Source organism: Pteronotus mesoamericanus, unplaced genomic scaffold, assembly GCF_021234165.1.
Source record: "Pteronotus mesoamericanus isolate MK-2021 breed Mesoamerican mustached bat unplaced genomic scaffold, CSHL_Meso_final scaffold_54, whole genome shotgun sequence".
Lineage (NCBI taxonomy): Eukaryota > Metazoa > Chordata > Mammalia > Chiroptera > Mormoopidae > Pteronotus > Pteronotus mesoamericanus.
Genome location: NW_026555321.1, coordinates 20,686,260 through 20,712,353, shown reverse-complemented (window position 1 = coordinate 20,712,353; position 26,094 = coordinate 20,686,260). Strand labels below are relative to the sequence as shown.

General features: G+C 36.8%; 1 protein-coding gene across 1 annotated transcript in view; it reads left to right on the top strand.

The window, feature by feature from the left end:
* Positions 1-9,883: 9,883 nt before the first annotated feature.
* NPHP3 (nephrocystin 3) overlaps positions 9,884-26,094 on the top strand; it is a 36,998-nt gene continuing 20,787 nt past the window's right edge. Inside the window, exons 1-12 of the mRNA XM_054595260.1 lie at positions 9,884-10,292; positions 11,962-12,087; positions 12,647-12,797; positions 14,654-14,806; positions 15,850-15,983; positions 17,402-17,562; positions 17,956-18,112; positions 20,070-20,144; positions 21,455-21,628; positions 24,175-24,278; positions 25,240-25,354; positions 25,601-25,744. Coding sequence (XP_054451235.1) covers positions 9,897-10,292; positions 11,962-12,087; positions 12,647-12,797; positions 14,654-14,806; positions 15,850-15,983; positions 17,402-17,562; positions 17,956-18,112; positions 20,070-20,144; positions 21,455-21,628; positions 24,175-24,278; positions 25,240-25,354; positions 25,601-25,744 — 1,890 coding nt within the window. The 5' untranslated portion in view covers positions 9,884-9,896. The remainder of the gene's footprint in view (positions 10,293-11,961; positions 12,088-12,646; positions 12,798-14,653; positions 14,807-15,849; positions 15,984-17,401; positions 17,563-17,955; positions 18,113-20,069; positions 20,145-21,454; positions 21,629-24,174; positions 24,279-25,239; positions 25,355-25,600; positions 25,745-26,094) is intronic.

Below are 26,094 nucleotides of genomic sequence, written 5' to 3'. Positions count from 1 at the left end.
ATGTGCATGGGGATTCATTATTCTATCTACTTTGTATATGTAAATCATTCTGTTTACTTTGCGTATGTTTTAAATTTTTATAATAAGTGTAATAAAAGAAAATGATATGTTAATGGAAGATACTTTGTAGATGAAAATTCTATGTCATATTCTCCTGAGTTGAGCTCCAACTTAACTATGCTTGTATTGTGTTTCTTGGGCAGGTCATCTTCTAGGTTTAATTTAGAGAATGCATTCAATATATAGATTTATTGAGTTGCTCATTAGGTGCAAAACACTAGGAACTCAAAAAACATATGAAAAGATACTCAACATTACTAACCATCAGAGAAATGCAAATTAAAACCACTATGAGGTATCACTTCACACCTGTCAGAATAAAAGAATAGAAAATGCAGAAAACCAGTAAGAGGCATATAAAATAAGGTAAAAAGATCAAATAGACATTTATACAAAGAACCATAAAAGGAAGAGAGAGATTTGGGAAAAATAATACATAAAAATAATAATAATAAAATAAAAATAATAATAAAAATAAAAAAATAATAATAATAAAAATAAATCAGAGAGATTGAATGAGAATTTGTAATAATGATCAACCTGAGACATCAGGCCTTATGCTCAAGAAACTCTAAAATTCCCAAGCTAGATGCAAAAAATTATAGTCAAACTGCTGAAAGTGAAACATAAGGAGGAAATCAAAAAGCAGCCACATAGGGCAGGAAGACATTGTCTTCAAGTACTTAGCAGTGAGACTTACAGTTGACGGTTAAACATAAGCAATAAAAGCTAGAAATCAATGGAATGACGCATTCAAAATGCTGAAAGAAAAAGCTACCAACCTAGAATTCTATATTCAGCAAAAATAACCTTCAAAAAGAAACGAAAAAACATATGTTTTAAGACGAACAATAATGTAGAGAGTTCCACCAGCAGACTTTCCCTAAAAGGAAAAAAATATACACACACACCCCAAAGGGAGTTTTAAACTGACCCCAGATGAAAGCAGGATAATGCAGCAAGGAATAACGAGAAACATAAATGGGAGAAAAGACATAAGTATGAATAAAAATCAGGTATAGAAAAATTATATTTTATAGAATTTAAACATATGGAAAAATAAAATGCACAACAACAAAAGCACAGAAGTTGAAGGAGAGTAAATGAAGTTTAAGTGTTTAAATTCTTGCTTTATATGAGAAGTGCTAAAAGTTCTAATTTATAATAAACTCTAATAAGACAAGGATATATGCTGAAATGCTTAGGGTAACCACCAAAAGTTTAATACATAAATGTGTAACTAACAATTATAGAGAGATGGAATGATGTTTTAAAAGTACTTGATTAATTTAAATAAAGGTAAGATAATTTTTTTCTTTTTCTTTTAAATGGAAGTAGAACTCCAGTATCCATTGGAACTAGGTCTTTGGTTTATTTTGAGGTGAATAAAACAAAGAAGAAAAATTAAATATTAAGTCATAAATATTGTCAATTTATATGTAGCTTCTAAGGATTATAAATTACTTTTTTTAGGAATTATGGGAAACCTGAAGTTTTATTTCTTCAGGTGAAGGAGGATCTAATTTACTCAAAGGATGTCTATTCATAATCCAAGGAAGTAATATTTGATAGATGTGGCTTTATCCTCTGATGCCTCACTAATACATGGTCTATGAAACAATACTTGAATTAAAAATTTTTATTCTTTTAGTAACTGAATCTCTCAATGCAGTGTTCAAATAAGATATTTTTATGTGAATATATTATCTTAAACCAAAATCTTTTAAGGGGAACTAATTATATGCTTGTGTACACACACACACACACACACAGAGGCATGAGTGGAAGTAACTGACATCACAGATGTTCCACATACTGAAATTTCAAAATAATTGAAATTTCTTGAAGGGCCATCAACATCTTTCTTATGAAAGCATATTAACTACTTCTTTGAAATGGGAAATTTTAAAAAATGATTACACATTTTCTAATTCACTTAACCCAACTAAAAATAACAATATATATATTGGGTTGGCCAAAAAGTCTGTTCAGTTTTTTCCATAGAATAAAGGACACATTTTTCATTTTCACCAATAACTTTATTGATTTGGATATTTTGAGTATGTCAACTATCTCCTGTGTGGAATAGCTTTGATTGTTCTCAATGCCTTCATTTGATTGCTGTCAATTTCAGCTGGCCTATCCAACCATGGAGCGTTGTCCAGTAAGAAATCTCCAGCATGAAGCTTCACAAACCACTTTTGACACACTCGATTAGTCACAGCGCCTTCTCCATACACTGCACAAATTTTTTTTTTTGCATTTCAATTACATTTTTACCTTTCTTGAAATAACAAAGCATAACATGCTGAAAACACTGCATATTTTCTCCATCTTCAATGTTAAAATGCTTACGCAAAAATTCACCAATTTTGATAAGTTTTTTTAATGCACATTGATATGACAGCTGTCACAATATGATCTAACAAAATTGTTTTGAATGAAGTTAAAGACAACTAAGCGCTATTAGAACCATCTTACAGGAAAAAAAACCAAATTTTTGGACAATCCAATACTTCACATTCTTGTATGCATCTTTTGGTAAATGTATGTATGCATTTCTGTAAGAATTATGCCTAGGACTAAAATAGCTTGGATATGCAACCTTAAGAAATACTTCCAGCAATTTTCCAAAGTGCTAACGTCAATTTATACTCCCTATGACAATGTAGTAGAGTTCCAGTTGCTCCAAATCCTTGTCCTTGGGACACTTAGAATTATCTGTTTTTCATATTATTTTAGTTGTTTGGGTGGTTATGTAGTAAAATTGTATTTTTTTTCCAGCATTACAAGATATAATTGATAAATAACATTGTGTAAGTTTAGCACAAAACGATGAGTTGATATACATGTATTGTGAAATGATTACCACATTATAAGATTAGTTAACACATCAATCAGGTCATACAGATACAATTTTGGGGTGTGTCATGAGAACAAATATCTACTGTCTCAGCAAATTTTAAATATACAATATTATTAACTATACCCACTATACTGTGTTAGAGTCCCCAGAACTTACTCATCTTACATCTGAAAATTGGTACACTTTGACCCTCATTTCCCCCAACTCCCCACTCCTAGAAACCACCATTCTACATTCTGCTTCTATGAGTGTGACTCTTTTAGAATCCACATATAAATGAGATCATACAGTATTTGGCCTTCTGTGTCTGGCTTATTTCATTTAGCATGATACCCTTAAGATCCATCTATGTTGTCACAAATGGCAGGATTTCCTTCTCTTTTCCCCGCTAAGGCTGAATAATATTCTACTGTGTATGCATACCACCGTTTCTTCATTCATTCATCTGTGAACTGACATTTAGATTGTTTCCATGTCTTGGCTATTGTGAATAATGATGTGATAAACATGTGCAGATATCTCTTTGAGGTGATTTCATTTCCTTCAAATATATACCCAGAAGTGAAATTGTGGGATCATACGGTAGTACTATTGCTGACTTTTTGAAGAACCTCGATACTGTTTTCTATAATGGTTGCACCAATTTACATTTCCATCAAGAGTGGAGTCAAAGTGTTCCCTTTTCTCCACACCCCTGCCAACACTTGTTATCTCTTCTCCTTTTGATAAGAGCTATTCTAACAGGTGTGAAGTGGTATCTCATTGTGGTTTTGATATGCATTTCCCTGGTAATTAGTGATACTGAACATCTTTCATGAACCTGTTGGCCATTTGTATGTCTTCTTTGGGAAAATGTCTATTCAGGTCTTTTGCTCATTTTTCAGTTGGTTTTTTGTTTTTGTTTTGTTGTTGTTTTGCTGTTGAGTTATATAAGTTCCTTACATATGTTTAATATTAACCCCTTATTAGATATATGGTTTGCAAACTATTTTCTCCCATTCCATAGGTTACCTTTTCATTTTGCTGATTATTTTGTTTGTTAGTTGGTTGTTTTTGCTGTATAGAAGCTTTTTAATTTGGTGAAATCCTGCTTGTCTATTTTTACTTGTGTTGCTTATGCTTTAAAAAAAAAAATCACTGCCAAAACTATTACCAAAGAGTTTTTCTATAGGTATTCTTCGAATTTTAATTTTTTCTAGGTAAAATTTTATCAGTTTATCTTGTCATAAAACCAAACTTGAGCTTTGTTGATCTTTTCTATTGTTTTCTATTCTCTTTTTCATTTATTTCTGCCCTACTCTGTATCATTTCCTTCTGTAGGTATCCTCTTTGCGGTGTCTAGAGGGTCACAAACATGAGCAGAGGTAATTATCTAAGATTTCATAACCCAAAGATGGATGTGGTCCTCAATAATTTGAGTAAATATGCTAAAAGCATGGTTCCATAGAATACACATTATAATGGTGTTTGGATTGTTTTTATTCTGCACTTAGCATAAATAGTTGTGTGCTGAGCTGAAACAATAATCACCTTCTCTAACATTGTTTCTTGAGAAAATATACTTCAGATACTAAATATTAGATTATTAAATTACCCACTGGAACACAACTCATTTATAGGTTGAGGTTATAACTCATATGTAAACACTATCAATGTTATGATAAAAATTAGTAAAATTTTATAACCATGAATAAATCATATCTAAAAGGAAAAGTCTCCTATGTTTTACACTCTGAAAGTTAAAACCTGCCATTTTTGCATATATACTTGTAAAGAGATATAGTATTTTTTCCCCTTAACTACAGATCTCAGCTAACTTTCTCTTCAGTGTCTCACCTAAGTCAGAAAAGCACACCCTTTCTCAAATTCACTCAGTAGTGAAGAAGACTCCATTCCTCCCCTGTGGGAGCTGATTAAATCTGGCCCCTGGCCTACTTCCAGCCATGTGGGTCAGGAGGGTCAGGAGTGTGAGAAAAGAGTGGTAGTCACTAATGACAACCTGAAGTGGACACTGGCTGCCAGATTTGGAACAGGTGGTTCCATGAAAGAAATTAAGGTTATACCCAACTTCACAAATGAAACAAGTGGGGGTACAGCAGGGAAGAGACCAGCTCTGAACTTGAGAAACAAAAGGACATTCCTCAGCAAGCAGGACATAAATGGCTTATTGCACCCCAGCGGCTGCTTCTGCTCCAGAAAATTAAAGTTGCTTTATTTGTTAAACAAATGTCCAAAATATACAGTATGCTTTAGGACCACAAGTAAATATATATGCTATCACATTATTACCAGAACTCATTACAGCTCTTCTTAAAGCATGGCTTTCTATATATCCATATATTTACCTAGCCCAAAGTGAAACAGCCCACAGCAACCCTATCTTTAGAGAACACATTTTATGAGGAATGGACACCTCATATTTAAAATATTCTTACCCAACTTCCTTCCCCATTGTATCCCTGTGTGTTGCCTTTGTTTCACCCATGTACTCACCTAGGCATTAAACTCCTCCCTTTCACCGATTTCTGCATTAAAAAAAAAAAAAAAAAGGAGAGGAAGAAATCAAAAATCCAATCACAGCAAGTTTTATGAAGTTATAAATTTATTAAAGATGTGGAATATTTGGGGGAGAAACAGCACAACCTTCAACCATCTCTCTAAACTCTTTCTTCTCTTTGTACCATTTTAATTTCCTCCCTTTCGCTGTTGAAACTAGTTCGGTATGCTCCTCAATCAGTCAGGACAGGCTAGGATGTGCTGTCGTACAAAACAACTCCCCGACCAGTGGCTTAATACCAATATTTACATAGGAATGAGACCTTCATCGATGGGCCTGGCAGGTACCTATAGAGATAATCTGAGCCTAAGATTTAAGTAAATTTTTTATACCATGAAGTATAGATATTGAGATAGTGAAAATATCATAAGAGGCCAAGGAAGAACTTCTGGCTCCTTAAAAGGGGGAATTAACCTTATTTTGGCATAATGGTTACTAAATTAGTATTTGCTTTCAAACCATGTGGGGACTTTAAAAAATGCAGATACGTGGGTCCCACCCACAGATATTTTGATTCAGTTGAGTTGATATGGGGTCCAGGACTCTAAATATTCAACAGGCTCTCCAGGTACTTCTGAAAATTATCCATGTTCAAAAACTACCCCTCCAGTTCAGGGGTCGGAAAACTACATATAGTCCATAAGCCAAATCTGCCTCACCATCTGTTTTATTTTTTTAACTTTTTAAGAAATTAATTTATTTGAGTTGATTTTGAAATTAAAAAAACGTTTGTATATCCCCACCCCGTTTTTATAAAGAAAAGTTTAATTAGAATGTGGACATACCCATTCATGTATGTATTGTTATGGCTGTTTTCATGGTATTATACCACAGAGTTGAATAATTGAGAAAGAGACCATATAGACCACAAAGAGTAAAATATTTACGATCTGCTCCTTTATAGAAAAAAGTTTGCAGGCTCCTGCTCTTCTCTGTTTCATGACTAATTTCAGATCCATGTTATTACTCAAAATGAGAACTAAGTAAGGCAATGTAGATCGTCACCACTAAAAACACCTGACCTGAATTCTTTACAGATTGTCTTCATCTTCATATGAGAAATATGATTCTTTTATATGCAAGGGTGGGCAAAAGTAGATTTAAAGTTGTAATACAAGTGAATAAATAAGTAATAGAAGTAATAGAAGAATAAATTGTGTTCCGCATACTCACAACTGTACACCTACTTTTGCCCACTCTGTGTATAGACATAGTATCAGCCAAATTAATTTTTTCCTGAGCTATACTGCCACCTAGTGGTATAAATGCTAAATCACAGATGTTTGATCAGATTAGATGTTACCCATCGTTAATTACATAACTCCTGAAATCAGTCATACTTATAGACTTTGTAGCAAGGGACTTTTGGAATGAGAGTTCACTTGGTAGAACTGAGCAGGACTAAACAGCCTAGGAGAAGGTTGGCAACATTAATGAGCATTAGAACCCCTTCCTTTTATAAAATTCCTTTCTCTACAAAGACTATTTCCCCATATAGCATTACCAATTAGATAGGTCATTTATCACAAGGTGATAAATTTTCTCAGGGATATTTTGCCTATTTGTGATGCTATGTCTGTTTCTAAAATTTAAGCACAAACTACCAAAGTGGTCAAAATCACTGGTGCATTCTCTATGATGAAATGTGATGAAAGGAACGGATTTTTAAATAGGAATCTGCGTGCATGCAAACATATGTTAAGATTACGTTAACAAAGGGGATTGAACACGTGTTGGCATTAATGGGACAGTAGTGGATTTTCCCCCTCAACTATCAATTAAAATCCTCTGAGGAGCTTTTAAAAACGATAGCCCAATCTCCACCACTAGAGATTCTGGTCTAATTGGTCTGAGGAAAAGCTTTGACAACAGTATTTCTTTTAAGTTCTCCAAGTGATTGTGACATGCAACCAAGGTGATTCAGTAGATCTGTGATGGCACCTGAGAATCTGATTCCTAACAAGCTTCTCAGTGATGCTGACGCTGCTATCTGAGGGTCAGATTTTGAGTAGCAACAAATTAGATCATCCCTAGCCACAGTCTTTATGCAAGTTCAATGGTTCTGAGATCTTAAGTTACGTAAGTACCATATGGGAGTTAACTAAACATGCAAATTTGCAAGCTCCTGTCTCAGAAATAAAAATGCAGTGGATCTCAGTTTTTAACAACTGTCCCAAGTGATTCGAAGATTCATAGTCTGAGAACCACACACACGCTAACCTACACAAGTAAAATTTGTTTTACAACTTACATTTTTTTAAAAGGTGGCAACAGTATTTATTAATTTTACAAGCTACTTTGACCAAATGTGGAAAATGTCTCTCTTGTTTCAGCTGTGAGAAAAAATTACCCCCAAAGTCAGTGGCTTAAACCAACAACAATTTTATTATATCTCATGATTTCATGTGTCAGTAGGTGTTGGCTGGGTGATTCTTCTGCTCTGAAGTCACTTAGTTGAAAAGAACTAGCAAATAGGCTGGTCTGAAGAGTCCAAGATAACTTCACTTCATGTACCTGATTCCCTCCTGAAGAAAAAGCTAAAGGGTAAGAGAAAGGGAGACTAGCTCCTTTGATGGAGGGAGTTAGAACTGGCCTGCATCCCCAGAGTTCTTTGGGGAGAAGACTGTTTCCTGTTGTGGTAGATGTCATGATATCTAAAAGGCTTTCTCTAGATACTGAAAGTGATACCTGCAGACAACCCTCAACAGTCCATCCCCGCAGGAATCGTTTTGGTCAAAGAAAGCTGATAACTGACTGGTGTGGGGATATAAAGTCCCCCCCCCCACACACACACACACCCAATTTAGGACAACTCTACAGGGGATTCTCAGCTTCTGAACTCCCAGATTGGCTGAGGTCTCCATTAAGAATGCAGCAAAGCTCAACTTCTCCTGCTACCCAGTTTTGCTTCTTTCCCCTTCTTTTCATCGTGCCTGGTTATGTCCATCTTAGTGTCTGCTTCCAGGGAAATCTGACCTGTAACACTTGTAGATCAGACGCGGACCCCTGGGGAAATGAACCAAGTTGGATGATCTTGGGTCTGTCCAATGTACACCCTGGAGGGATGAACAAACATCAGCACAGAGGATGCTTAAAGCTCACTCCTTCCCGGTGACAGCCAGGGAAGCAGTGAGCGACAGCTGGAATAGAGCTACACTACTCTGGGTCAAGAGAATTGAAGATTAAAGGATTCCAGTTATGAGGAGGAGAGAGGTCTTTGAAGACTTACAAAACCATCTAATAGAAAAAGGGCCAGCTTTAACCATTTACCTAGAGTCCGAAAAGCACCGACGTGCATCCCACAGCAGTGTCAATCAAAAAGGAGCATTTCCTGCCCTCTCTTCCGTCCTCTCTCCCAGGACTCCAAACCTGGGGAAGTTACAAGACGGAGTTGGTAGGTGGAGGGGCAAGAACAGGAGACACGGTGAGAGGGAACATGCCACTCCTACCCTTTCTCCGACTTTAAAGTCTAAAACAGTTCCCCTCTCTTTTTTTAATTACCTAAACCCTATCCTCCCCCCCGCAATATTGTCAATACTCTATCTTTCCCTTTATTTGGTGAGATGCACCGGTTTCTCTGAAGTGCAATCTCCATCAAGTACCAGTTGTTGCAAAACGTCAAAAACTTTCACCTCGTGTAAGGGCTGTTCTGTTGGTCTCAGGCTGTAAAGCCTAAAAGCTTTTCCTTGGCTGGTACTCTTGTCTTTCTGGTCATTCCAACTGCTTGATACCGAGAGACACTTAGTGAGAGGCACAGAGCCGGCGCTCAATGAATTCCTCAGATTTCCCAATTGCCTTCAGAGCGCTTTTAACAGGGGCGGCCGCGGGACAGAAACAGCAGCCCCGGAGGGGGAGAGCTGGAACCCCAAGGCCATTACTCACTGTGGGGTACGCGCCAGTCAGGGAGCCTCGAGCCGGGAGAAGCAGCTCAGAAAAACAGTGCGTGTGCGTTCGCCCGCAAACCGCGACCAACGACAGCGCAGGTTCCCGCGGGCGCCGCTCGTCCCGCCCTGCCCCTTTCAGTACTACAACTGTGCCCGCCCCGTCCTGATGCCCCGCCCCATCCCGCCTGTTTCACCTTCCTAGCCCCGCCCCGTCCCTTCCTGAGGCCCCGCCCGTTCCCATTCCCCTGTCCCTCCCCGCTCGCCCCGTCCCGTTCCTTTCCATACTTCTGCTGTGCCCCCGGCAAGCGTCCTGATGCCCCGCCCCGTCCTGCTGCCTCTCCCTGTACTACTGCTCCGCCCATCCCTAAGCCCCGCCCCGTCGCGAAGCCCCGCCCCATCCCGCTCGTCCCGCCCCTCTCCCCACCCTGTACCTTCCAGCAGCCCAGCCGCCTTGCGGTCGCTGGGTCCCGCCCCGCTTGCTCTGTCCCGCCCCCTCCTGGTACCCTAGGTAGAGGCGGCCGTGGGCGCCATGGGGACTGCTTCGTCGCTCGTGAGCCCCGCGGGCGGGGAAGTGATCGAGGACACGTACGGTGCGGGCGGCGGAGAGGCCTGCGAGATCCCAGTGGAGGTGAAACCCAAGGCCCGCCTGCTGCGCAGCTCGTTCCGCCGGGGCGCGGGAGCGGCGACAGCGGGGGCCGGGCCCGGGTCGCTGAACCGCGGGGCGGGCGGAGGCGGGCTGCTGGGGGCCAGCTTCAAGTCCACTGGCTCGTCGGTGCCCGAGCTAGAGTACGCGGTAGCTGAGTACGAGCGGCTGAAGAAGGAGTACGAGATCTTCCGGGTCAGCAAGAACCAGGAGTTGTTGTCCATGGGCCGCCGTGAGGCCAAGCTGGACACCGAAAACAAGCGGCTGCGGGCCGAGCTCCAGGTAACGCCGGGCCTGGGCTCTCAAAGAGGGAGGCCGCGACACCCGAGGAAATGAAGTCCGGGCGGCTTGCCCATGGCCGCGTAGCCGTCTGGGGACCTGGCCAGGCTGGACTCTGGACGCCTGACCCCGTTCCTTGTCCATCCTGCCTCCTTTCCAAACCAGCTAGTTTGAAAGTTGAGCAGAAACTGCTGTGCATTTTAATTTGAAAGGACGTATTCTCTTGGGGTCCAAACTGATTCCTTAACTAACACCACCCCTTTTCTATTTCTGGTTCATTCATTTCAGTCGCCTTAAAGCAATTAGTCTGGAAGTGTTCCGAAGCAGCAAATGCCAGTCTCCATGGGGCTCTAGAGAAGTGAGTTCACCCAGGGCACACACTCAAAAAATACTTGATAACATCTGTTGAAACAGCTCATCAAAAGCTTCCCAGGAGTTTTTAACTCCCCATCCCTCCCTAAAATTTTACATACCTGCAAGGTGGGATGTATATCTCGGTTTCTTTGTGTAGTTCCATTGTTCTTGGGTTTAATGACCCTGAAGTGAATTTTCCTGGAAGCCCTTGATTTTCACCATCATAACTGCTGTGGTCGACGTATAGTCAAATTCCCTTAATCCATTTAATTTACTAAAAAAAGAACAAAATAAAATTGACCTCCCTGTAGCAGATCTATTTTAACTCATTAAAATAGTATATAAAGCAAAAGATTGCTTTTATGTGATCAGAGTTGTGAGACTTTGTGCCATTGGTTTGGGGGCCCTTTGAGAGCTGTGTTTTGTTTACAGTCCAAGTGTTCTTGGGTGCATCACAGTGAAATTGAATAAATACCTCAGACTGAGTTTTCTAAAAGGAAAAAGCCTCCTTTCTTATACTCTAGGCATGCCAGTCGCCCCACCCACCCCACATTAGCTGTTGTATCATCAACACTGTTATTTGGGAAGACATACTTATGAGCAGTCTATCTGTTGTCTTACCAGTTTTCCTACTGGGCAGTCTTAATGCGCTCGCCTGTATAAAATGGATGTATGCATTTCAGATATCTGATTTCATGGGTCCAAACCACTGTCCAATAAACACTGCACATTGGAAGTAACTGTGAGATGGAGGCAGAAAAGAAGTCTGGACCAACCGGGGTCAAGTGCAGTAAGGGTGGGCAAATGCCACAGTCTCAGGTTCCTCCTGTTACCAGTCCTGATTCCTTATGTAATCTTTTTTATTACTTTCTCACATATCTAGGCATAAAAAAATTCTTCTGTATTTATTTAATACGTTTAATCAGATATTAAGTGGAGGAGCTCTGTGGATAAGATAGCACATGGAGGCAAAGAACACATGTTCTCACAGAATTATCTTTCAAGTTAAGCTTAGAAATTATACTCTTTGTTCTCATAAAGATGGGGAAAGTGAGGTGTAAGATTAAGAACTTGTACAGTAAAGAAAAAGTATTTTCCATTTTGAAAGCTTAATGTTGAAGTATCTTCATTTACTATATAGTTCAAGCACGTTTCCATTTTTTTATTATGCATTTGAATAAAATGGCAACATATAATTCTTGATGACTGGTAAAATAATAATTGTTAAAATTCTAAGTTATGTAGTATGTATGTACAATAATGTAAAATTTGGGAGAAATACCACTTTTGTTAGAAATAACAAAGTAAATTATTTCAGGCACTTCAAAAAACTTACCAGAAGATACTTCGGGAAAAGGAGAGTGCTTTAGAAGCCAAATACCAAGCAATGGAGAGGGCGGCTACATTTGAACATGACAGAGATAAAGTTAAAAGGCAATTTAAGGTACTCCTTACATTTTTACTCTCAAAGTGATGTGGAATAAATAACTATATATTTCCAAAATTCATATAATGCTATGATAAAAATAATAGTGAGTCATGTAGGCGTCATGATCATTGTAAGAACTGAAGTAGAACACTTTACAGTTTTAAGTGGAACGCAGTAAACGTGAGATAGTTTCAAAGAAAAGGTATGAAAGTAAACATTTCGCTAAAGGCATTTTTAAAAAATGGAGTGTTTCTCTGTGGGTGAAGGCATTTGGAAATGTTTGGAGATGTTTTCTATGGAATGGCATTACTGACATTTCGTGGAAGGGGGGCAACAAATTTGCTGAGCGTTATGCAGGTCGCAGGGCAGCCCCACGCCACAGACAAGCACCCTGCCGTCATTCCAGAGGGTCCAGTGACGACACAGTGAGGCCGAGGTACTCAGATGATTCCTCCTCTTTTATTCATCCTAAAAGAAGAGATCGTGAACCAAATGAATGAAAGATTTTTCCCTTAAAAGTGGAAGACACTTTTTATTATGGAAGATTTTCCATATCTAAATTCTTCTTTCAAAGATTTTCAGAGAGACCAAGGAAAATGAAATTCAGGACTTACTGAGGGCCAAGCGAGAGTTGGAGAGCAAACTTCAGAGGCTGCAAGCTCAGGGGATCCAGGTATTTGATCCTGGGGAGTCCGACTCAGATGACAACTGTACAGATGTTACTGGTAAATATACTTCCTATTTATAATATCTTGAGCTTTCAGTATAGGTGTGATGCTATTGTAGAGCCAACTTTGAATCATTTTAATTATCAGTGATTGCTGTTATAAGTAGAGTTGCATTTTTCCCTCTGGTTCTCAGCTGTTACGGAAGCTCTTTTCCATGAAGTCCATGATGTTGTCAGGGGCTGAGGTTTCTTCTGTCTTGTTGCTCTGCCAAATCTTAACCTGCAGCTTTTCTCTCTCTAGTCTAAGTTAGCTCCTCCAGGCTCCACCACCACATCTATATTTTAGCCAGGGGAAGAGGGAAGGGAATACATTCCCTTCCTTAAAAGCACAGTCTGAAAGCTGTATAGGCTACTCCTACTCAAATTGCATTGACTAGAACTACACCTGGGATAATTGGAAAGTGTAATCATGAATAGGAGAGCCCTGTATCCACCTAAAATTTGGGGTTCTTATAAAAGGAAGAAGGGGAAAGTGGATATTGGCAGGCAGTTAGTAGTCTCACATTGTCTTTCCACATAATGATGTATTCTTTGCAATTATCAGTTAGAATGTCTGCATAGTATTTCATTGAATAGTTTCCAGTGCAGTTTTGTGAACTATTCAAGAAGTTTTTATTTTATAATTAAACATATAAAATATGTTTTTTCTAGCAATAAAGAAAAGCCTGGAATCATACAATGAAAGGATCTACCGTGTTCCGAGAAAATATTAATAGTGTGATTGATATTGAAAAAAAGAAAAAAGATTCTTTTAAATGTGATAGGAAAATGCAGCCACTCTCCCATTTAGTAAAAAAAAAAATTATATTCTTACAAACTGATACATTTTGGAATGAAGTATGTCAACAGACAATTCCCTTTTAATTTGTAGTTTAGTAGGATTGGAATCTGACCAGCATTCTAGGATTTTTATTAATTAGCGTTTTGGGGGGAGAGGGGAATGAAGTAATTCTTATTGGCTTAGATGACTAAGAAGATGCTTTTATGCCCCACAGGAATCCTAGTGGTTATTTCAGTATTGACACATGTTAAAATGTACAGTGTTTTAAAACTATTGTATTGTTATTGTCTTGGCAAGTTAATAAAAACCAGTTAATATTTCCTCCTAGGGCTTTCTTCATATTTTGATTTAAACATGAAGAAAGAATGTCCAAGTTTCAAAAGACCTACAAATAATCATCTCAATTTTGCCAGAAATTTAACCTAACCTCCAGTTCACTTATGCTTAGTTAAGGATGCCATATAGATATTTTGGCAAATATAATTTACACAAGTACCTATCGATACAAACAATTTTTGTTGCTCTAGGCGTTTAAAGTGGATGTATTGTTTACATCTTTAGTGTACAGCCTAATGAATTACCAACATTAATTATGGATGTGCTAGTAATAGTGTTCCTTTGAAATTCTTTCCTTCAAATTTTACATTGATACTTAAACCATATAGTTAGAAATGTTTTTAGCATCTTTATGTGGGGGTGTTTTGAATGTCTGTTATAATTCCTTTGGTTATTTTATTTTTTTAACTAAATTTATTGGGGTGACATTGGTTAATAAAATTATATAGGTTTCAAGTGTATAGTTCTATGAAACATCATCTGTATATTATACTGTATTCTTAATTTTTTTCATCTTTCCTTTTTTAATTCCCTCTTTGAATCTGAGATGATATCCAGAATTACGTTAACCTGCACCTTAGAACTTGACAGAAGTAGGTGGCAAAGTACTTTCAAAATCATTAAAGTTTGAATATATGTTGTATTTATAATATTGTAGTATTTTTTAAAATTAGAAATCCTGTTCAGTATACCTGGTAAGTTTTTGAACATTCAGGTGAAATCTCTTGCTTTAACAGCTACAGGAACCCAGTGTGAATACTGGACTGGAGGAGCCTTGGGAAGTGAACCTTCCATAGGGAGTATGATCCAACTCCAGCAGTCCTTCAGGGGTCCTGAGTTTGCCCACAGTTCTATAGATGTGGAAGGACCCTTCGCAAATGTCAACAGAGGTAACGCACACCATCTGCCAATTGCCGTGGCTAATGGTAGGGACTGTTCATGTGCTATAATCTTGTGCTGGGACGACTACCATGAGCAGGACCGGAGATTTGTATACTGGGTGTCCTCCATTGTCAAACCGTCATGTACTGGTGCTGTCACTGACCCGGGCTGATGAAATGACCTTACTCACATCAGCATCAGATGGTGCTCCACAGCCAGGCTGTCCATTCACCTTCTAATAACTGAACTTATGGTCTGCATTCTCAGGTGTTTCAGATGAGCAGCGAGAGTCTAATGAAGATTAATTGAGAAATAGTAGTTTTTAGTCTTTCCCTCTGCATCTTTGATGATGTTGGAGGTTAGAGCAGGTTGCAGAGTAGAATATAAAACCTCAGTTATGTAACACAGTTTCCTTAGTCAAAAGTAAATTTCATCATTTTTATATAATTTGGTATCTAAAATAGCTCTAAGATCTGCTTAGAATTTCAGTACCAATGCACATCTGAGATGTTATAAGTAGCTCTGCTCTTTTTTCTTAAAACTGTAAAATTATTTATTAGTAAAATAAAAATCATTTTTTAAATTGTGCCTTTTGAATTAGCTAAATATTTCTTAAAATGTCTTTTCACACTAAATAGCATAGGGTTACCTTCATTTTATACCATTCTTGAACTATCTTTTTGACTTAATATAATTCAAGAATACTAAGTAGGTAAAGCCATAGGTCAGCCTGGTAATGTAGACTCTCCTCAAGGAGTAAACTAATTGAATAGCCCGTGTGGCATAGTTCCATGACATTTGACTGGAACCATCAGTACCCCAGCAAAGACCACTGGTGACATTGATTGCTTTAAGTCCCAGAATAGAATTTGACATTAGAGAACTGATTGCCTTCTAATATGTTATTCTAAAAGTTATGCCAGTATTAACAAGTCAGATCAGATTCCATTCTAAGATGCCTGTTGTGCTTTTTCTGACTTTCTAAAAATCATCTTGTCATTTGCTTTCTGGTAATTTTTTTTCGTGAACTTATGAGAAATTTTATTTTCAGATGACTGGGATATTGCTGTAGCTAGTTTGTTACAAGTTACTCCCTTGTTTTCACATTCTCTATGGAGTAACACTGTCAGATGTTACCTCATTTATACAGATGAAACCCAACCTGAAATGGATCTTTTCCTTAAGGTAAAGACATTTATAAATTCTGTATTCACTGATTTAAAATACAAAGTAATATTGTTTCCTATTTCTGATTCTACTACATTTAAACCAAGTAGTTTACTACCTACTTGATTATATGTCTTAAAGAGTAGAAAGTGTTTTGGGCTTTTCTTAAATCTTGCTCAGTATTACCAGTATTTTTCAGTTAAGGTCTTAGAACCTTATGCTTTTGAATGCTTCATTACACAGTCTCTACAATGTGTAAGACCCTTGTCGATAGTGCCTGCTTTAGTTATTATCCGTCTGCTCTATCCTTAAATCTGTATCAGGTTATAACAAAATTTAATCCTTGTTACGGTTTTTAATTTTTCAAAGCAGCCATTGGGGTTAATATAAGGCAGGGGATGGCAGACCGGGCCTGCTGTCTATTTTTGTATGACCCAGAGGAAAAATTGTTTTTTACACTTTTAAATGGTTGAAAAAAATCAAATGAAGACTAATATTTTGTGACATGACATTTATATGAAATTGAAATTTTAGTATCTATAAAGTTTTATCAGAACACAGCCATGCTCATTCATTTATATTTTGTCTGTGGCCACTTCTCACTAGCACTGCAAGATAGCTTGCGACAGAGACTGAACGGACCACAAAGACCTTTGCCAAAACAACCAGTTGTTAAGCTATTATTAATTTGTGAAAATACTTGCTATCTGGCTTTTTACAAAAAACATTTGCAGACTACTGTCTGTTTGTTCTAACTGAATTTTACGTAAATCTGCATGTCGCATGCTATTCCTGCTATATTAACGTCTTCCAGATTGTTTAATAAGTTCATTTAGCTCTTTTTTTTTAATGTTACTCAATGTTGGCAAAAAGATAAGTATTTTGGAAACCAAAGCTTTCACTTGTAACTGAATATAGGTTATTCCCAAACACATGTTGAAAGAATTACTAATATATTGTCGAATATTAATAATCATTACTTAGTAATTTAATTTGTTATGACCAACATATTTTATATATGTTTGTTTAGTGTTCTAATATTTCATGGTGGGTAGCTTTTTCTTATATAGATCTATGGATTTATATTTTTCATTCTTTATAACAATAAAACATAAATCATTTGTAATAATAGTAATAATAAAAATAAATACCAAAGCAAAATAACCTAACAGTTTTCTTCTATTGTTTTAGGCTTTATCATTTTCTGAGCTAGGAAATAGCCAAGCTATTAAGCTACTATTATTTTCATTTTATAGAGACACTTCCCTTTTCTCTTAAAGATTTCCTAAAAAATATGATTGTATATTTTTTTAAATTTTTAATCAGAAAATATCCAACATAACCTGTTCAAAACATGCTTTTTTATTTTAAATAGTATGAAACCGGCTATGTCTTTAGTTAAATACACTGTGCTTTTATGTTTTAACTTGTTTTAGGACTATTCACCTAAACTTAAAAGAATGTGTGAGACAATGGGATATTTTTTCCATGCTGTACATTTTCCAATAGATACTGAAAATCAATACCTCACTGTAAGAAAATGGGAAATTGAGAAGAGTTCATTAGTTATCTTATTCATTCATTTAACTTTACCGAGGTAAGCTGGAAATTTTGTAATTTATTACAGGAGTTAAGCTTGTAACTTTTCCATTCATTTGCAAAGTCCCATGAGTCTGATCCATTATTGTGAGCCATGTTTAACATATGTTTGAGAGTTTTTTTATATTAGATTTTAAAAATTAAAGTTATATATGCTTTAAAATTTAATTTAATGCACACTTATTGTCTAATCATAAACATATTCTGTTTTAACACTGAGCTGGGACAGAGCTATAAAAACATCCATTTTTGAAAAGCTTTGCTGGTTCTGCAGCTGAGCCTTTTCTGGCCACTTGCTATTGCAGTAAACCCCCATTTTTGACACTTAGGCTGATTGACTGTTTGTTGCCACAGTGCCGTGTAGTAAAAGAAATACTGATTTCCAATCTAGCTTTTTATTAGAAGACTGTGAAGAAGCTTTCCTGAAAAATCCTGAAGGCAAACCACGATTAATTTATCATCGTTTGGAGGACGGGAAAGTCCGTTCTAACTCCATCCAGCAATTGATTGATCAAGTTTCTACCCTGAACAAGACCAACAAAGTCAAGGTAAAATTCATAGGGTTGTTTTTGAAGAACATGCCTGACAGAGGCAAGTTCTAGAGCAAAGACCATGACGTGGAAGTGATCTGGCATGTTTGGAGAGTGGAAGGACACAGAGTGCGTGGAAGGCAGAGTACGGGGGGAAGGGTAGAAAAGTTAAGAGGAGGCTGATCGTGAAGAACCTTGGAGACCATATTAAGGACTTTGTTGTTTTTCTTTAACTTGGAGTGAGATGGGAAATCATTGAAGGACTTTAGCAACAACAGCAGAAGAAATTTAATTCTGAGAAGGATCTCTTAGGCTGCTCTGTTGAGAACTAACTGCGGTTTAGGGGTTGTAGGAGAGGTCAGAGTTGGAGACATGTTGCAGTCATCCAGGTGAGGGATGCTGGTGGCTTGGACCAGGGTGATGAACAGGAGGTGATTAGAAATGGTAGGACTCTGGATAAATTTTGACAGTAGAGTCAATAGATTTCCTAACAGATTAATTGTGGACAATAAGAGGAAGAGAGGAATAGCAGTATGTGGCTAAAAAATATGACCTGTGAGTAGACAACTCAGATTCTTTTCTGTGCTTTTTTCCCCAAGCCTCTTTTCTTTTCTTCCTTTTCCTTTTCTTTTCTATCTACCACAGACCAAGGATTAGTGCAAGGAGGAGCCTTTTTATAGTTACGTTTCCTAAGAGCACAGGGGAAAAGCAAAGCACTGATGGGTGGAGAAAGAGATTTGATCATCCCTGGATTCATGGTGAGATATACTTTAGAATGGAGGTGACAGGCTTTGCATGACTGCACACTGAGTTAGTTTGGTAAATGTTTATAATGTTGAGAATACAATAGAAAACAACTCTAGGATTTTTAGGTTTTAGTTCTCTTTATCTCAGCCAGAAAATAAGATCAAATGTGAATACCAGCATTTTTTTTTGTTCTATTTTTTTTAAGATTTTGTTTATCTATTTTCAGAGAGAAGGGAAGTGAGGAAAAGAAACATCCATTGATTGGCTCTTGCACACCCCCAACTGGGACCTGGCCTGCAACCCAGGCATGTGTCCTGACCTTCGGTCTGCAGGCCGGTGCTCAATCCACTGAGCTACACCAGCCAGGGCACAAGCATTTTTTCCACATCATTTAGTATTAAAAAGATAGCTTGAGACAAGCATAACATTAAACCAAAGAGCCTAAGCCAAAAAAGTTCTTTTTTGTTATAGTTAATCTCTAGAACCATTTCTGTAATAGTTTTTATTTTTTTATCATCAGCTTACTCTACCAGGTCTCATGAGAAAAGATATTAATCCATCTTTCTTATCTTTATTCTATTCTATAAATCTTGCTTTTACAAATTAGTGTACTGGAAAGAGGAATTTATTTTATGAAAATAAGATTCTCTCTACTATATTATAAAAGTAAATATAGAATAAACTTCCATGCCAGTTCACTTGATATGCTTTCTAAAACCATTGTCTTATTCTAATTGATCAAATATCAATCATTTTAGTAATAGACATGTTCTTTACAGATAGGGCATTCTTTCAGAAAATTCGAAAGACTATTTTACAAAGCCTAATATTTAGCTTTTTTGTTTTGTAGAATTAGTTTACTGGCATAAAAACTGATTTTGATGTATTTTGAAGGTTAAGTATGTTAAATGGTATGGAAATCAGTAGAGAAAATTTGGACACATAAGCAAAAAACATACACTCTTTGTTTTATTACAGCATTGTTCACACTAAATCCCTTGTTTGACCTTGGACAAGTTACTTAACTTGCCTCAATTTCCTCTCCCATAAAATGGGAACAATCATAAGGTTTCCCTCAGAGGGTCATTGTCACGATAAGTGAGCCAATACGTGGAAAGTACTAAGAGCAGCTTCTGGCACATAAGCACCATAAAAGTGTTTACCACCCCTACATCCCCTGTTAGCATTGTTTCTTCTTGTTGTTGTTAAACTTCTTTTTTTCCCCCAGATCATTAATCACTCAGGAGATCCTGCAGAAGGTGTATATAAAACTTATATTTATGTGGAAAAGATTATTAAACAGGTAAATATGCATTCTCTGCAAGATTTCATCTAAAATATTTAAGATTGTTGGGAAATTGGATTTTCCAGAGAAAATCACTTGTCTGTTTTCTGAAAACAATACTCAGGGAGAGTGCCATTGTTTCTGTTGGGTGTTCATCCTGTGGTATCATTGAGGTGTTACTAGTGCCATGTATCTATTTCTCATCTGTCTCACAATGCTATTTGATACCTCAGTACCATTAAGTATAAAATGTATTACAAAAGTACTAGTTAAAAACTAAGAGGAATTGTTCACTCCTTGAGTTTTTGTTTATTAGAAAAACCCTTCTCAAAATTTTCCACCATATTATTTCTAACAACACACCCCTGTAAGGGTCATAGAGGTGTCTGGAGCTGAAAGTTTCTGTGATGTCTCAAGTAATTCTTGAAAATGTATGAGTGTTATATATTCTGCTTGATAGTATATATGTGTTTATTTTTAACATCGAATATTTAAAAATCATGTATCAGCAAAAATGGTAATAATGACGAAAAGAAAAATAAGCCTTCCCCTTTACGTAAAATGGGCACAAGAAGAAGGCGTACCATGTTTAACCTGTGGTTGCTCTTACCTGCTGAAACCTCCCCCCAGGGAGTGCGAACCCAACTTGAGAAGTGTGGAGATAAGTTACCAGAGTACAAGAGTGAGCCCCAAAAGATAATGATAAGACTTCTGGCAATACATTTGGCGTAGTATTCTTTAGTATAAATTTTGACATTATCAATTTTGATTTTCTCAACAACCATTTGAACTTTACGACCAATTAAATAAAATGATTTAAGCATAATAAGTGACAGGAAATGAGATGGACACACTTACCACCTTTACCACTAGAAGGATAACAAATGTTCAGTGACATAAAGACGACAGATCACAACAGAGATACCTGATATCAGGAAGCTCATCTACGTAATTATATTCTTATAAAAATGTAAAGTAGCATGTTTCTTAGTATTTGTACAATCTTTAAAATTATTCACCAGCCACATAGAACCAAAGATATTGCATAATATTTTTCAGAAAACAGATCCCATGGGAGTCAAATACATTTCTAGCTCTATTTATAATACGAGAAAGAGGTCTTTGTCTTTATTATGTGGATGTTTCACTTCTTTATTTTAAAACTAGTTTTTTAATAGTCATAATTTATTCTTGTACATACTATACAAAAACCATGGTTTTGGGCTTGTTCTCCCTAGTAGGAGAAATCCACCTTACCTTTCTGCTAATGCTGCTACACGGTTTTGTTGTGTTTCATTAGTTTTCATGTGCTTGCTCTTGGTGTTCAGGACATCCTTGGCTTTGAGAACACAGACCTGGAAGCGAAGGATTTGGGGAGTGAAGATTCTATTCCAGAAGAAGACGATTTTGGTGATGTTTTGTGGGACATACATGATGAACAAGAGCAAATGGAAACTTTTCAACAGGCTTCAAATTCAGCCCATGAATTGGGATTTGAGAAAGTAAGCATTTAGAGTATTGTTCCAACCAAGATCAGTCTCCATTTAAAGGCTGTGTGATGACTGTGTTTTCACCTAAATATAGTCAAGGTTAATGTTTGTGTTAGTGTCTGCCCTCATGGCTTGATTGTCTATTGGGAGATGTGCTTGCATACGTATCATATGAAAGATATGTGAGATTAAATATACTTATGAACATCAAACATTTTTAGTTACAGATTAGGACTTATCAACCTCATGTTAATTATGCTACCATCTTCAATTCACCAAATCAAAATTAGGATATCTAGGAAATTTGATAAAAATAATGAAGCTATCTCTTCTTCTAGTTCTTGGAGAAGTCAAAATATCAAGCATTCAGAAAACAGAGCGCAGTAGTTAATGTGATAAGCAGATCACTCCTTCAGCATCCTTAAATTTATCTTAAAAAAAACCAACAGAATTTGAAGTGCTCAAAATATCTATGTCCAAGTTCAAAATATTTTGAATGCTTTTTAAATTAATGTAAAAACTAATATTTAAAAAATATTGTATAGTAGCTGTCACAAACAGCTATATTTTTATAGAACTTTCATAATTTGAACTGTCTACATCCTAATTCTACCATTTCATAACCATGGATTTTGGTCAAGTTACTTAGCTCTAAACTTTGACTTTCTTATCTATAAAATGAGAATAATTAATAGTACCTACCACAGGGTTCTTGGGTGAATTAAACCAGATTATACATGCGAAGCACTTGGCGTAGTACCTGGCACATGATAAATGTTAAATTGGTGTTATTTTATATGAGGGGGGACCCAAAAAACTGGAATTTATTTATGAAAAAATTGTGTATTCATACATGTTCAAACTTTAGTCCCTTCAAAGTGCTCTCCATCTGATGCACCGCACCTATATCAAGATTTTTTTTTCCACTGTTCAAAACAGTTTGTGAAGTTGTAGATTTTGATGCCTTTTAGTGCTTATGCCATTTTTTTTTTCATCTCTTCCACATCAACAAAGTGTTTCCCTTTGAGGACTTTTTCCATCCAGGGAAACAAAAAGAAAGTCCCTCAGAGCAAGATCTGGTGAATAGGGAGGGTGGGACATGGGGCTCATGCTGTTTTTTGGTCAAAAACTGCTGAACACTCAGCATGGAGTGGGCAGATACGCTCATAAACCAACCATCATGAAATGGGCAAATGCACTGAAAGAGTTCAAAAAAAATTCACTGAAGCTGAACGCTGCCTCTCATACCACCAGCAGCTGGCACACTGATACAGATGGGTTCCTAGAACACTCATCTAGCGGGAGAAGCCTGTACTACAAGGGACCTGCCCTCCAGAAGTTAATTCTGAGGGCTGGGCTTGGGTTCCCCCTTGTAAGAGAGGTATTAGCATCATTACTTTATAAATGAAGAACCTAAGATACAGATTATGGTTTGGCCAAGAACATACAGTGAGTAGACTGCAGATCTGGGATTTGAACCAAAATCTTCTGGCTCCAGATCTTACTCTTTTTCTTCTATAGCAAGAGGTTTTAATTTGGGAACCTTGGGTCTATAAGTGGGCTTTATGTGGGACAATGAATTAAATTGTTAGCAATTAATTAAATTGTTGGGATATGGAAGGTCATAAATCAATAAACCTTTTGCTTCTTCAAAAACTCATTGCTATCAGAATTGAGTTCCTGGAGAATGTATTCTGTATTTAGGTTTGACAAACAGAAAAACTGATTGAGAAACTATACCGTATAATCATTTATTGTTAATTGCTGGAAATTTCTGCTACCCTAAAGCTGGCCACAAACTACTTATTACAGATTCTTTTAAATCCTTACCAGCTGTCATTTAGACCACTGGTGCAATTAATCAACATTCCAGCCCTCGAGTTAACTTTGAAAATCTCCTTAATAAGTACTGAGATATTTTGGTTTTCTGAACATTTCCTTTTCAGCTCTGAACCAGTTTTTATAAGTGTCTGGGGAAAGCCTGGAAAATATGGTTCTTGGACTTTGCCCAGAGCTCAGAAAGATCTCAGGTGGCCTGTCCTACCCTGATTCTCAGTAGCAGGTTGGGAGACTTCAAGTCCTCAGATGAAACTTGCTCTTGTTTGGACCTATCCTCAGGAATCCCTGGACACTGAGGTGGTCTCCAGGATAGGTGTTTTGACCAGGAGATCAAGGATGCCTGTGGGTAGCCCACTCTAGGCCTTCTGTGGTATTCTCTGTAGTTTAGGGGCCAACGGGTACTACGGCGGCCTCCCTGCAGCGTGGTGCAAAGCACCTGAGTCTTGTAAAACCCCATGGGGATCTTAAGTGTTGTCCCTCCTTTGTTATTTATAGCAATATTATGTGTAGAAGAAATTGAGGCCCATTTGTAGTTTACTACTTCAGGTATATTTTAACCAATCATAAAAGTAAGCAATGATGAGGGTGCTATTGACTAAAAACAGATTTCATTTTCTCATGCAGCTTTTCTCCAGTGATTTCAGAGGATAATCAGAACTTGACTGTACAACTCTAAGGGAATGTGCTTTCTCACAATTTAAATTCACTTTTGTTTCTAGTATTACCAGCGCCTTAATGACCTCGTGGCAGCACCAGCCCCAATCCCACCCCTTCTTGTGTCTGGAGGACCGGGCTCTGGAAAATCCCTTCTTTTATCAAAGTGGTATGATGCAGTGCAATAAAGTTGTTATCAATGTATAATTTGAATTATTGAATTCATTCAATAAAATGTAGTGTTGCATGTCTGCTTTCCTAAGTAGCCTGTACTAAACATTAAAAGAGCAAAAAGGGTGAAATAGTAGATTTGTGCCCTTTAGTGTACACAATTTAGATACAAGAAGATACAGAATGTGAAATGAGTACTAAATTTGTGATTGTGTAGATAAATGAAGTAGGTCAGAGCTAAAAGAGTGCTTTGTAAGGGAGTAGTCGGTGTGACAGAATTAGGTGAATTCTAGAAGGGCTGTGCCTTCTTTTTTTCCAATTATTGACTTCATCTTAAAAGTTTCATTGGGATTCTAAACATGTGAAACAAAGCAAAGACTATTTAGAGTGAAATAAGTCATAAAGAATATAAAAATAAAGGATAACTTTTACTATGAATGTAAACTAGTTTTTCAAATTATGGACCAAGGTTCATATAAGCTAATAAAATATTTTAGTTTCATTTCAGTTCATCATATTAAGATAAGTAGTAAGAATATTTTCTTTCTTTAATAACTATTGACATTGAAGAGTTAGCATATGTTGTTTTTTTAATTGCCTTTTTATTTAAGGTTATGTTTGGAAAATACTATTTTTATACTTAACGAAGAAGCTTCCTTTTTTGTCTAATACCATATTTGTAATTAGAGGTTACTACTCATTTTACTAACACTTTAAATTCAAATGTACACTATTATGGCTTATATTCATTTATGTGAATTTGTAATTTAAATGAGTCTATAATTTTTTAACAGTTAATTTAAAAGGATCTGAAAGTGGAGTAAAATGGAAATTTCCCATATTTATTAAAAGACCTGTGATTGCTAATAAGTGACATTTGATAATGAATGCACTGTGAATCCTTTTTTGTGGCAATAAAGTGAGCTTCATCATTCCTCTAAAAGGTCATTTTCTTTCAGGATTCAATTACAACAGAAGAATTCCCCTAATACACTAATTCTTTCTCATTTTGTGGGGAGGCCCATGTCAACCAGCTCAGAGTCTTCCTTGATTATTAAACGACTTACTCTAAAGGTATAGTATGCCATCTTTTAGAATTATCACAGTTTTTATTTAGATTCAGATGTCATTGGGGCTGAGTACTTTACAATAAATTAGTTTTCCATATTACCCATCTGTTTTGGTATTGGATAAGGTTAAAAATACTACTCAATGCAGTTTGTGGCTGAATTTTGGTTTAAAATGCAGAGACAGAAATATTTGTCACCAGCCGTGATAAAGTATTAACTCCCTCAATTTGTATGTGTTCCCACCTGGTAGTTGATGCAGCACTCTTGGTCAGTTTCTGCCCTGACCTTGGATCCTGCTAAGCTTCTTGAAGAATTTCCACGTTGGCTAGAAAAACTCTCTGCGCGTCATCAAGGCAGCATCATCATCATCATTGATTCTATAGATCAAGTTCAGGTACTGTTTTTACTTTGTAACCTATTGATGTATTCAGAATGATACAAAAATATCAGTAATGACTATAGCAGGCATTTAATTTACATGTTTGTGAGAAGAAAATCTTGATGTTTCTTTTATTTCTGCTTAATTTCTAGAGAGAAAGTATGTGGATTAAAAAATACTATTTGCAAGTAGATGCTAATATCTTGTTGGGGAAAACCAACTGAATTTTCACAAGTAGCAAAAATTGTTCATTTTGACATATTTTTAGGGCCTGAATGTTTCCTTAAGTGTCCAGAATTCAGATCAGCAGCAATAGTCTTTTGCCATTTGTTCCTCTAGTATTATGACATAAATCATCCAAAAAT